A 12,734-nucleotide genomic window follows, 5' to 3' on the forward strand; every position below is an offset into this window, starting at 1 on the left:
TAAAACCAAACCTCCGTAAGTTCAGGGTAATCAGATAGTATTTTAACTGTGTGGTAGAACAAAAATTAGTATATTCTATTTTCTAGATAAATGTAAGAAGAAAAAGAAAGATCTTGACCCCTACTTGAGAACACACAAAAAGTAGTTCAAGATAAATCCTAGGTATAGATGTAAAAACTAAAACTCTAAAATATAAGAAAAAAATTGTTGAATTATCTTTGGGATCTTAGGGTAGGCAAAGGTATCCACTAAAAGCGCTAAAACATAAAGGAAAAAATAATAAATTAGACTTCATCAAAACTAAAATTAAAAACTTTTTCACATTAAAAGATTCCATTATGAAAATGAAAAGGCGAACTTATAGACTGGAAGAAAAGACTAGTAATACACATATCAAATAAAGGGCCTGAATCCAGAATATAAAAAGAATTTTTATAACTCAAAAAGACAACCAATTTTTAAAAAATGGGCAGAAGAACAGACACTTCACAGAAGATATGAGTGGCCCATAAGCATATGAAAAGATGTGCAACGTAATTAGTCTCAAGGGAAGTGCACTAAAAACCACATAAGAGATTCCATTTCACACCCACCAATTATTAAAATGAAAAAGACAAACCACATCAACTACTGGAGAGAATGTGGGTATGGGTACATGTACACATGCCATGCATAACAGACATTCCCCCAACTAAGTCCATGTTTATAATATATAAAAAGTTCTTAAGTAAATAAGAAAAAATTTCAATGAATGAAGACTGTAACAAGGCAATTCACAGGAAAAGAAATAAAAATAGCCAATAAACATAGGAAAAGGTATTTCAGTATCAGTAAATATGGAAATGCAAAATAGAACAATAAATCTTTTGTCCACCTAATTGGCAATACATTTTTAAAAAATAGAATACCTCATTTTGCTAGAGGTGTGGGTTATAGGGTAGTTTGATACATACTTGGTGGAATTGTGAATTAGTATGAATATTTTATGTCAGTGTCTGTTAAATTTAAAAAGGAATCATCTTTTAACACAGGAATATTACTTCTAGAAAACTGTCCTAGAAAAATACTTGCTCATGTGTATGAGAGAGAGAGACACATGTATTGTATAAGGATTCAAAATCATCCTTCATGATAGTGAAAAACTGGAAACAAATTTCCAGACTGGAAGGTCTATCAGCTTTTGTTACAGCTATTCAGAATATTTAAAGAGGAAATATCCTGATATAATAATCCTTGGATAATTGCATTATTACTTAGTTTAAGGCAGAGGCAAGAAGATAAAGTCAGATCACTTTTTGATGAGACCTGTTCAGATACTGGAAAATTATATTTTGGCTTCTCTTTTTTCACAAGCAGATACTAATTTTATATGTACTTTTATTCATTTGACTTTTTTGTCCTCTACTTATGCCCATATTTTATGAACTATAAGAGATTTAGATCTAAAGTGATTTATGTAAAAAGTATCCCCAAACTTAGGGACTTTTCACTGAAAATGTTTTTTTGTTTGTTAACTTTTAATTTTTTTTTATTCTATTCAGATTTTGTGCAGTTTGTTCTCCTGAAAATGTATGCTACAAACTTTTCATTAAGCAAGCAGATGTACTAATCTAATGTAAGAGAAGGCTGACTTTCTCTGTGTGTTCTTCAGTTCATCAAATTATGAAGTAGTTTTCTGGTTCCAACACAGAACAATTTAGGATATTTTGAATTAGAAGTGGTCTTTCCTAAATAAACACACATGGAGAAGAAAAAGAAAAAGGTGCCAACTATCACCTGTTTTTTTAGCATTATTTTGGAATCTGGTATTACTTATGCAGAAGGAATGTGAAGGTTCTGGAACCTGGAAAAGAGATACAAATATTAGGAACACAGAAGTGGTATTATTATTTGTTGATGATAAGATCGTAGGCCTGGAAAATTCAGGAAAACCAGTGAATGTATGGAGGCTTATAATAATGTCCTCAGTTACATTTTCTTATTATGAATTTTTTTCCAAAATTACTTTATTAATAGTCTTTCATAACTTTTCTGTGTGTGTATAGTTTTCAGGATTTTGATATTCAAGGGTCCAGAAGATGCAGTTTGGACTGGTTGACGATAGAAACATACAAGAATATTGAAAGTTACAGAGCTTGTGGTTCCACAATTCCACCTCCATATATCTCTTCACAAGATCATGTCTGGATCAGGTTTCATTCAGACGACAGCATCTCTAGAAAGGGTTTCAGACTGGCATATTTTTCAGGTGTGTTTTTAAGTAATAAGAAAAATATTGAACCGAATTTTATGATTTTTAACTGCTCAGTCACTTTGAAGCTAATTTCAAAACGTCCATTTAATTATGACTAGGCCCTCAAGGCAGCTGAGTTTGAGGATTAGATGCTAAAATCAGGTGTTCTGGGGCTGGATTTCCAAAGGATGTTTTATATAATCCTAATAAAATAATTAATTTCAAAAACTAAACATCTCGAATGCATTTATTTTTAAAATGCATTTTTTTATGTTGCAAGTAGTTTTTTCCCTCAAGTGCTTACCCATATCCTGAAAGTTACTTTAGAATATATTTTTTGTGTGTGAATTACCATTGTTTTTACACCTTCAAAAATAAAGCATAACCAGTTTCATCTTCATAGTTTAGTCTCAGAAAAAGAAAAGTTATCTTTTGCTTTTCTTCAACTGTATCCAAAAAAAGGTGACCAGATTATACAAAAATGAATAATCCAGAGCATTAGAGTTATGTATATTTTTTTGCTAAAAATTATTTTGCATCTTTTGAGATTACATAGTCTCCTTTAGCAAACATATGCTTTTTATCTTTTTTCTTAAAAACAAGGTCTTGGTAATATTTAATTACCTATTTATCACCTATTTACTGATAAATAAGTTGTTGATGAAAAGTAAGTACTGGCCCCAAATTGTCAATTTGGGTACTGCAGGAATCTAATGTTGTTTGGTTGCCTTTCCCTACCTCATTATTGTTATATATTTAGTATGGTATACAAAGGTAATTAGAATTCTGTAAGCACCTCAATTTTTTTGTCCCCTTCCTTTTATTTTGATGAATAAATGTATGTACCTTTAGCTCAGATTCATGTAGTATTTTGCAGTCATGTTAAAACAATAGAAATTATAAATTAGAAATACTGTTTTATGATTACATGAAACATTATAAACAGTATAAAGTTGATCTTATGATAGTCTTGGCAAAAGTTTGAGTCTAAATAATGGGCTTGCAAAATACACTATCATGTATATAGCAAAATTGTGTGTGTATGTATATATATATATATATATTTATGTATACATACGTATAGAGAGAGACAAGAACTACAGAACATTATGAAAAAATTATTTGAACAGGTGATTGTTGTAGATAAATTTTTCTTCATTAAAAAATGTCTATCATTGTTTTAATGGTGTTTATGAAAGAGTTATTTAAAATTCTTAGGCAATATGTCTTATTGGCTTGTGTATCTTACATCATTTTATTAAATGTTCTGCAGTAAAATAGCTGTCTGCAAAAGCAGAATTGGTCCCTTCTCCCTTTAGATCAAAATACAAAGAGCTTTATGGAACAAGTAATGAGCATTCAATAAATCGAATTATTGAGTAATTGATGTGCCAGTACTACTTTGTCATTAGAACTTAACCCATTTTTTAAAATAAGGTTATTTTAACCCCTATCACTTGGGCCTAATTGTTTATTATGAAAATACCACTTGCTGTTATATATCTTTTGAGGAGTATGTTTTTTCTGCTTCCCTCTCCGTCTCTCTCCTATCCACATCCTCCCAGGGAAATCTGAGGAACCAAACTGTTCTTGTGATCAGTTTCGTTGTGGTAATGGAAAGTGTATACCAGAAGCCTGGAAATGCAATAACATGGATGAGTGTGGAGATAGTTCTGATGAAGAGATCTGTGCCAAGGAAGCTAATCCTCCAACAGCTGCTGCTTTTCAGCCCTGTGCTTACAACCAGTTCCAGTGTCTTTCCCGTTTCACCAAAGTTTACACTTGCCTCCCTGAATCCTTAAAATGTGATGGGAACATTGACTGCCTCGACCTAGGAGATGAGATAGACTGTGACGTGCCAACTTGTGGGCAATGGTTAAAATATTTTTATGGTACTTTCAATTCTCCCAATTATCCAGACTTTTATCCTCCTGGAAGCAATTGCACTTGGTTAATAGACACTGGTGATCATCGTAAAGTCATTTTGCGCTTCACTGACTTTAAACTTGATGGTACTGGTTATGGTGACTATGTCAAAATATATGATGGATTAGAGGAAAATCCACACAAGCTTCTGCGTGTGTTAACTGCTTTTGATTCTCATGCACCTCTTACAGTTGTTTCTTCTTCTGGACAGATAAGGGTACATTTTTGTGCCGATAAAGTGAACGCTGCAAGGGGATTTAATGCTACTTACCAAGTAGATGGCTTCTGTTTGCCATGGGAAATACCCTGCGGAGGTAACTGGGGGTGTTATACTGAGCAGCAGCATTGTGATGGATATTGGCATTGCCCAAATGGAAGGGATGAAATCAATTGTACCATGTGCCAAAAGGAAGAATTTCCATGTTCCCGAAATGGTGTGTGTTATCCTCGTTCTGATCGCTGCAACTATCAGAATCATTGCCCAAATGGATCAGATGAAAAAAACTGCTTCTTTTGCCAGCCAGGAAATTTTCATTGTAAAAATAATCGTTGTGTGTTTGAAAGCTGGGTATGTGATCCTCAAGATGACTGTGGTGATGGGAGCGATGAGGAGAACTGCCCAGTAATTGTGCCTACCAGAGTCATAACTGCAGCCGTCATAGGGAGCCTTATTTGTGGCTTGTTACTCGTCATTGCACTGGGATGTACTTGTAAGCTTTATTCTCTGAGAATGTTTGAACGAAGGTCAGTATCAAAACAAAACGATAGTGGTTTTGCTCTGTACAGTAAAAGCATGGCCCAAATATTTTAAACAACTACTTTAATGATTAGCAATGTATTTTTATTTTATATTAGTTTATAAATGGATAAATATTGTTTATGATTTATAAGACTAGTGTGAAAAGCCCAAGACTCAAAAGGCTAAAAACTTTACAAACTAATGCTTAGTTATGATGCGAGAAAGGCCAATTTATATTTACCAGCTCCTGTTCTCAGATTAATCTGTATTATCAGAATTTTGTAAGCTTCAACTCTCAGTTGTAGTTTTTTACCCTGTGTTTTTATAAGTACAAGGATACTTCAAAAAGTTTATGGAAAATAGAATTAAAAAACAATACTTCAAGAAGAAAAGATATTACGAATCCTTCCATGAACTTTTTGAAGTGCCCTCATATCAATTCAACAATTCCAGATATTTGAGAACTGTGTTCAAAGCACTATACAGGTGAATAGAAAAGTGAATAATAGCACAAGCAGTTTACAATTATGAGGAAAGAATTGGTGCATGGGAGTAAGAAGACAGGAGTATAAGTTCTGTAAGAACTGTAAAACTAACTGGAATAAAAGTCAAAAGTACCTTATCTAATGGGAGGATGTGGAAAGGCTTTAATTGGTGAGGTGCCAATGAAATGTATGAGTAGAATGTAGATAGGAAAAAGGTGTTGTAGTTAAAAAAAAAAAGAAAGAAAGAAAAAGGAAAATAGAAGTAGGAATGCCCAGCAGTGCTTAGAGTGAGCACATGTTCAACTTATCTGGAGCCAAAGACACTTATGAAGGACTAATAGGAGATAAGACTGGGGCACAAGGCTAATGTCATGCTGTAGACTTCAGTAAGAGCCACACTTCAGAGTTCTTAGTTCGTTGAGAAACAGTTAACTATTAAAGAATGACTTTCCGAGACAGTAGTTTTCAGCATGATGCAGGATAACTTGGACCTGTGGGAAGTTAATGTCAGGTCCCCAGAAGGCTGTTGGGGAGACAATGACCTTCACTCCCAGGTTAGTTACAAATAATACATTTAACAAAGAACTTTACCTACCAGACAGCTAAGATGGCACACAGATGACAGTATTATAATAATCGCTGCATCTTTTCTTTGAGCAAGAAAAAATGGCCAGAAAATTTATCACATTGCAACAAAAGAGCACAATGAAGAGTCAGAGGTCCTGAGTTCAAGAACCAGCTATCCTAAAAAGTTTTGGTGATTCATTTCACGTTCTTATCTGACAAATAAATGCATTGGATGTAATGAATAAAGCATCTCCTGAGAACTTTCAAATATTGTCACCTAAAGTCTGCCCCCCGCCCAACCGCATATTCTTCGGGGATTAAAAATCTAGTATTTTTATTTCTAGTATTATAAAGGGATTTCCAATTTATTAAAACTTAGTGACCTAGGGTTCTACTAGTGTAAAGCCCCATGAAGACAGGCAGACTGCTTCATCTTTGTATTCCCAATGTAGGGTTATACCTACATATATTCAGTAAATATTCGTTGGTTATATGTAGGTTATATGTAGGTTATACCTACATATATTCAGTAAATATTCAGTAAATATTCGTTGAATGACTAACTTTTAAAAATGATCAGCTATACTCATAGATTGTTTTAATTACTACGAGTTGAAAATTATTGTTTTGCCTTGCCCCCTTTTTTAACTGTTTTTTGCCACCGTCTGTTCTCGAAGGTCTTTTGAAACACAGTTGTCAAGAGTGGAAGCAGAATTGTTAAGAAGAGAAGCCCCTCCCTCTTATGGACAATTGATCGCTCAGGGTTTAATACCACCAGTTGAAGACTTTCCTGTTTGTTCGCCTAATCAGGTATATTGTAATTTATGATCTCTATGTCAGTACCTCTTAAAATGAAATCTATGCCTGTATGTAAGGTAAGACAAGGACCCTAAGATTAATGTTGTGTGAGAATTCTACTTCAACAGCATTTAAAAATAAAATGTGTTTATGAATAGTAAGCTAGATTTTATTCATTAATGAGAGTAAAACTCTCAAGTTTGAAACTTTTTGTAACAAATTATTAAATTTCCATAGCAGTTTTTAAAAAGAAAAATAATCTTGTAATTTACTATCTCACTCAAAATAAAAATGCTTTCTGAGTAAACTGAAGAAGTATATAAAAATTATTTCCAGGGCCGGCCCGGTGGCGCACTGGATAGTGCGCCGCTTGGGAAGCGCGGCGGCGCTCCCGCCCGAGGGTTCGGATCCCACATACAGACCGGTTCCCGCTCACTGGCTGAGCGAGGCGCGGGAGCAACACCGAGGGTTGCAATCCCGTTGCCGGTCCCCGGTCCGGTACGGGGGCAACACTGAGGGTTGCGATCCGTTGCCAGACACGGAAAAAAGACAAAAGACAAAAAAAATTATTTCCAAAACATTCTTAAAGTCTCCTCATAGAATCTTAGATTGGCAACCTTTTAATTAAACAGACTTTTTAACTAAGTAGAGAGCTTCACCTCACTATGATAAACTATAACATTAAAGTTGGCATTAAAGTATGCCGAAGGCATTTTTGACCTTGCTGGCGATAGCTGCATAACATAGAGGGATATCTGAAGAGACTTTTGTTCATTGCTGGATATAATAACATAGTGCTCACACAGAGCCTTACAACTTGAATGCTGAGTACCAAATCTATGAAGTTCATTAGGGATGCGAACAAGTAGTTTTTGTTTTGTTGTTTTGTTTTTCTAAATTTAGATACCTCTTAATTGGTGAAAAATATTTCTTATTTGCATAACAATTCCATGTGTGCTGATACCCAAATTTCTTATTGACAGTCTGTGTTTTATTAAAGCTAGACTATGAAATATTTCTATGATAATATCTTCTTAGCTTTCCGTGAATTATGTTCCCAGCACTGTGGAAAGGCCTATATGGAAATCACAAATAATTGCAATACCAGTCCCAGAGATGGAAAACATAAGCTTCACATCTTCCATTTTCTATTCACTTCTTTTTTCTGTGAGGGTAAAAGAAAGAGGCCTGAGTTTTAGCAGAGGGAAACTACCATCGTTTGGAAATACTCTATTTTAAATACACTAAATGCCAGGTTGATAAAAGCTGTTTCAAGTTTGAATACTCCTTTTTATAACCACTAGGTGGAGCTTAAAGACTACTTTATGTAAATGCTATAGTTTTTTTTTTTTTTTTTTAAGGTTATTTTCCATATGTACTACTTAAAAATCACCAGGTTTCAAAGAATGATGACGGTATTTTATATTTAATACTAAACTGTAGAAAGTAAAACATGTTTAGGGTTCAGATCCCCATACCAACCAGTGGTCAAAAAAAAAAAGAAAAAAATCTTAATAAAGGTTGAGAAGAAATCCAAATGTCTGTATACTATTGTGTAGTGCTATAAACAAGTAAATTTTTTTTAGCTTTCCTGTTTTTTATTTTCTGTGCTGTGTAACAAATTTATTAATTCCTTTATTTATGGCAATATAATTAAATCCTCAGTATCCATTCATTCAGTAAATCTTTTGAGAACCAATTTTGACATGTTTTGGAAAGTTTCAGCCTTATAAATCAAGTCTAATTTGTTCTATGTTTTAAAAAAAAACAGATAAGGACCTGGTTTTCATATTCCTTAAGTCACTTAGTGAATTGTGTTGGAGATTTTTCTACCTTCCTAGTTGTAGAAGTATCAAATAATTTTATTTTCTATCTTTGATACGCCTTTAGGATTGGATTACTGTGTGAGATTTTAAAACAAAATAACTTAAAACTGACATTAAATATTAAAGTTGTCTATAAAAAATGAAGTTTCAAGAAAATCTTAAACAGGGCTGGCCAGTTAGCTCAGTTGGTTACAGCATGGTGCTGGTAACACTGAGGTCAAGGGTTTTGATTTCCATACCAACAAGCTGTCCCTCCAAAAAATCTTAAACACAGTGAGCAGTGATTCAAGTTATAGATTAGATTCTATAGTGGGATGAACCTGTATAGGTGAGATAACTTAATATGTCTTCCATAGACCCTGATAACGAGTAGTAGAATTTTTAGCCACAAAACATTTTTAAGAGAAGGGTGTCTTGCATCTTAATACCTTGTTGTTAGCTATCTTACGATCTTTTCTTATTATTACAGGCTTCTGTTTTGGAAAATCTGAGGCTAGCTGTACGATCTCAGCTTGGATTTACTTCAGTCAGACTTCCTATGGCAGGCAGATCCAGCAACATTTGGAATCGTATTTTTAATTTTGCAAGATCACGTCATTCAGGGTCATTGGCTTTGGTTTCAGCAGATGGAGATGAGGTTGTCCCTAGTCAGAGTACCAGCAGAGAATCTGAAAGAAGTCATACTCACAGAAGTTTGTTTTCCATGGAGTCTGATGATACAGACACAGAAAATGAGAGAAGAGATGCAGCAGGAGCATCTGGTGGCGTTGCAGCTCCTTTGCCCCAAAAAGTCCCTCCCACAACAGCAGTAGAAGCAGCAATAGGAGCATGTGGAAGTTCCTCAACCCAGACTACTCGAGGTGGTCCTGCAGAAAATGGAAGGGATGTGACAAGTGTGGAACCCCCAAGTGTGAGTCCAGCAAGTCACCAGCTTACAAGCGCACTAAGTCGTGTGACTCGGGGGCTACGTTGGGTACGTTTTACATTAGGGCGATCAAGCTCCATAAATCAGAACCAGAGTCCTTTGAGACAACTTGATAATGGGGTAAATGGAAGAGAAGAAGATGATGATGTTGAAATGCTAATTCCAGTTGCTGATGGAGCTTCAGACTTTGATGTGAATGACTGCTCCAGACCTCTTCTTGATCTTGCCTCAGATCAAGGACAAGGGTTTAGACAACAATATAGTGCAACAAACCCTGGAGTAAGGCCAAGTAATCGAGATGGCCCCTGTGAGCGCTGTGGAATTGTCCACACTGCCCAGATACCACACACTTGCTTAGAAGCAACAATGAAAAATGAAACGAGTGATGATGAGGCTTTGTTACTTTGTTAGGTACAAATCACATAAGGGAGATTGTGTACAGGTTGGAGCAATATCCATTCATTTTTTTGTAACTTTACAATTAAACTAGTTTTAGTTTAAAAGAAAAAAAGATGCAGGGTGATTTCTTATTATATGTTAGCCCGCATGGTTAAATTAAACAACTTGTAACTCTATGAACTTAGAGTTTACTATTTTAGCAGCTAAAAATGCATTATATATTCATATTGTTCAATAATGTTCTTTCATTTGTTACTAATTGTTTTTATCCTGGTACTGTAGTTCACGGTAGAAACATTGCTGCTGAAAGGTTGAGAAGAAATCCAAATGTCTGTATACTATTGTGTAGTGCTATAACAAAATAGTACCTCCTTTTAATTGAACCTTTTATGCTTTTGCCAACACATCTTGTAACTTAATATACTAGATATTAGGTTGTTAATATACAAAAAAAAATCCTTATACTCACCTGTGTTTTTGTTTGTATAACAATTTGTCTATTATTGGATTTTATCATAATGTGAACTTGTCAAAGGGAAGAAAACTTTCTCTAAAAATTTTTCCTTTATGTTTAAATGCAGTGATGTAAATTTTAGGTAGAATTAGATAAATTAATGGCAGAAACAAAACTCTTTTATAGATTTTCTAATGTTGACTTTAATACTCTAATATGGTACAAACCAAATGGTAACATCCCAAGTCATTTCTTGTTTCATCTCTATTTAAAGACATCATTAAGCAGATGAAGATATTCTACTATGCATTAAATCTTGAACTTTATAAAATATGTACAAAAATTGTACAAGATAAGTTCCAACTGGTAATGTCTTTCCCTAATATAGGGTTATGGTTGTATTGGACCCTAGGGATTTGCACTAAAATCGTATCAAGGTCTCAGATGAGTTTAGTGCACAAGCACTATCACTTTAAATACTATTATTTGCTACCACAATGACTATATATTTCCATAGCTTTTATGGGGGGTGGGGAGGGCGTTTTTTATTACAACTTGAAAATGCTGTGCTGGTTTCATATTTATTAGTTGTATTTAAAGCTGCATTATTGTAAGTGATTTTTTTCAATATATTTTATTCATGGGGGTATCATGCTACAATCTTGAAGAAAAGCAAATTAAGAAATCATTCAGATCACCCCTCTTTTTTAGGTAGAATGAATTGCAAAATCCAGCATATTTTTATTATTGTCAATTCCTATTTATTTATTCTTCAGGTGTCTGTTTTAGTAGCTTAATGATTGAGTATGAAAAATGTATCTGTGTGTGATTATTGCTATTTATTAAATTTTAAATATTTTGCTGAATGTCATTTTAAAGCATGTTTGAGGTCTTGTGTATTTGTCGTGTTATGCTGTCAGGAAGAACTGACTAAAATGTTTTAATATGTATCAAAAATTAAAATGATTTTTTTCTATTGCTTTGAGATACTTTTTAAATCAAAGTCGTTTTTTTATTTTTTTGGACTTTCGCGTATATACAGATTCAGGCCATAAAATATGCAATATGTCTAGAAGAAAAATGAAAGGAAGGGTATTCTTCCTTAACTACTTTATAGTAAAGTAATAGCTTATCCATACCAGTACTCCAGGGTAAAATTCCCAAAGGACCTGGATATTATTTTGCCTTCAGAAAATTGCCTCTTAATTGATATGTCTTGTAAGACACGGTAACAACACAATCAGTTCTCTTATGTTATTTTCACATACAGTTCAGACCCCTACAGAAGATTTTAATGGCAGAATTTGGGTTACCAGATTAATCTTTTAGGTCCTACTAATAATATACTATATAAGATACAGGGTTTTTGGTTTTGTTTTCTGGCATGTGCTTTTTTTTTTTTTTTTTAATTAATACATTTTCCTGGTTCAAACAGTAAAAAGTAAATCCCTCTCCTACCTCTTACACCCATCTTTTAGTTCCCTTTCAAAGAGAGACATACCAATACCAGATTCTTGTATATCCTTCCAGAAATACCATATACATACATAAATGTTTTCATATATATATATATATATATGAGAGTACTTCAAAAAGTTTGTGGAAAATAGAATTGAAAGATAATACAATCTTTCTGTGAACTTTATGAAGTACCCTCATAAATGCCATATACAGTGATGCAAATCATAACTTACTGGGTATATATTTTCTGTACCTTTTCTCAAGGGGGAAAATATGTTATTAGAGTTTAATATTAAAAGTAAAGTTGACTATTTCCATTATTTGATTTTTTACATTTAAATCATTGATCTGTCCTGAATTTAGGGTTTCACTTTTTTTTTCCAGGTGACTGCCTAGTTTTTCCAAAGCTGTTTATTAAAAATACATCCTTTTCTTACTAATTTGAAATGGGACTTTTGTCATATAGTAAATTTCCATATTATTTAGGTATGTTTCTAGATTCTAATTAATCTTCAATTGATCTGCCTTTCTCCTTTTATACCAGTTCTACATTGTTTTAATAACTATAATTTTAAAATGTTTTAAGTATTCCATTTGAACTTTATTATCAACTTGTTGATACACAAAACAAATACATACATTTGTTTTTTCCCCCCTTTGGACAGTTTTAATTTTCTAGATTAACTTAGGGAAATTTAACATCATTATTATGTTGAAGCTTTTTATTCTAAATCATAGTGCCCTATCTAAAAATGGTGACTATTTAAGTCCTTTTTTTTGGCTTGGTTTTTTCCAGATGCATTTTACTTTACAGAGATCTCGTACTTTTTTAAGAGTTTATTCTTAAAAAGTTTTTTTGTTATTAATGAAGTTTTCTGTTTAAAATTTAGCATAATTTTATTATACATAAAGTCTAAAAGT

The 12,734-nt window shown here is 33.4% G+C and overlaps 1 protein-coding gene across 1 annotated transcript; it reads left to right on the plus strand.

Annotated features, from left to right (window-relative positions):
* The first annotated feature begins 3,357 nt into the window (after nucleotides 1–3,357).
* LOC103608463 (low-density lipoprotein receptor-related protein 12) lies at nucleotides 3,358–10,108 on the plus strand. The gene is made up of 3 exons (XM_008592889.1): nucleotides 3,358–4,903; nucleotides 6,628–6,760; nucleotides 9,044–10,108. Exons 1-3 carry the CDS (start codon nucleotides 3,885–3,887, stop codon nucleotides 9,908–9,910), a joined length of 2,019 nt encoding a protein of 672 aa, XP_008591111.1. The 5' UTR covers nucleotides 3,358–3,884; the 3' UTR covers nucleotides 9,911–10,108.
* Nucleotides 10,109–12,734: the final 2,626 nt, after the last annotated feature.

This window comes from Galeopterus variegatus, unplaced genomic scaffold (assembly GCF_000696425.1).
Source record: "Galeopterus variegatus unplaced genomic scaffold, G_variegatus-3.0.2 Scaffold8438, whole genome shotgun sequence".
Lineage (NCBI taxonomy): Eukaryota > Metazoa > Chordata > Mammalia > Dermoptera > Cynocephalidae > Galeopterus > Galeopterus variegatus.

What these genes read in the sequence shown, in the direction of transcription:
- LOC103608463 (XM_008592889.1), top strand. Translation starts at nt 3,885, where the DNA reads ATGGATGAGTGTGGAGATAGTTCTGATGAAGAGATCTGTGCCAAGGAA. An exon ending in CTGAGAATGTTTGAACGAAG is followed by an intron (nt 4,904 to 6,627) that starts GTCAGTATCAAA and finishes CTGTTCTCGAAG; the next exon opens with GTCTTTTGAAACACAGTTGT. An exon ending in CTGTTTGTTCGCCTAATCAG is followed by an intron (nt 6,761 to 9,043) that starts GTATATTGTAAT and finishes TTATTATTACAG; the next exon opens with GCTTCTGTTTTGGAAAATCT.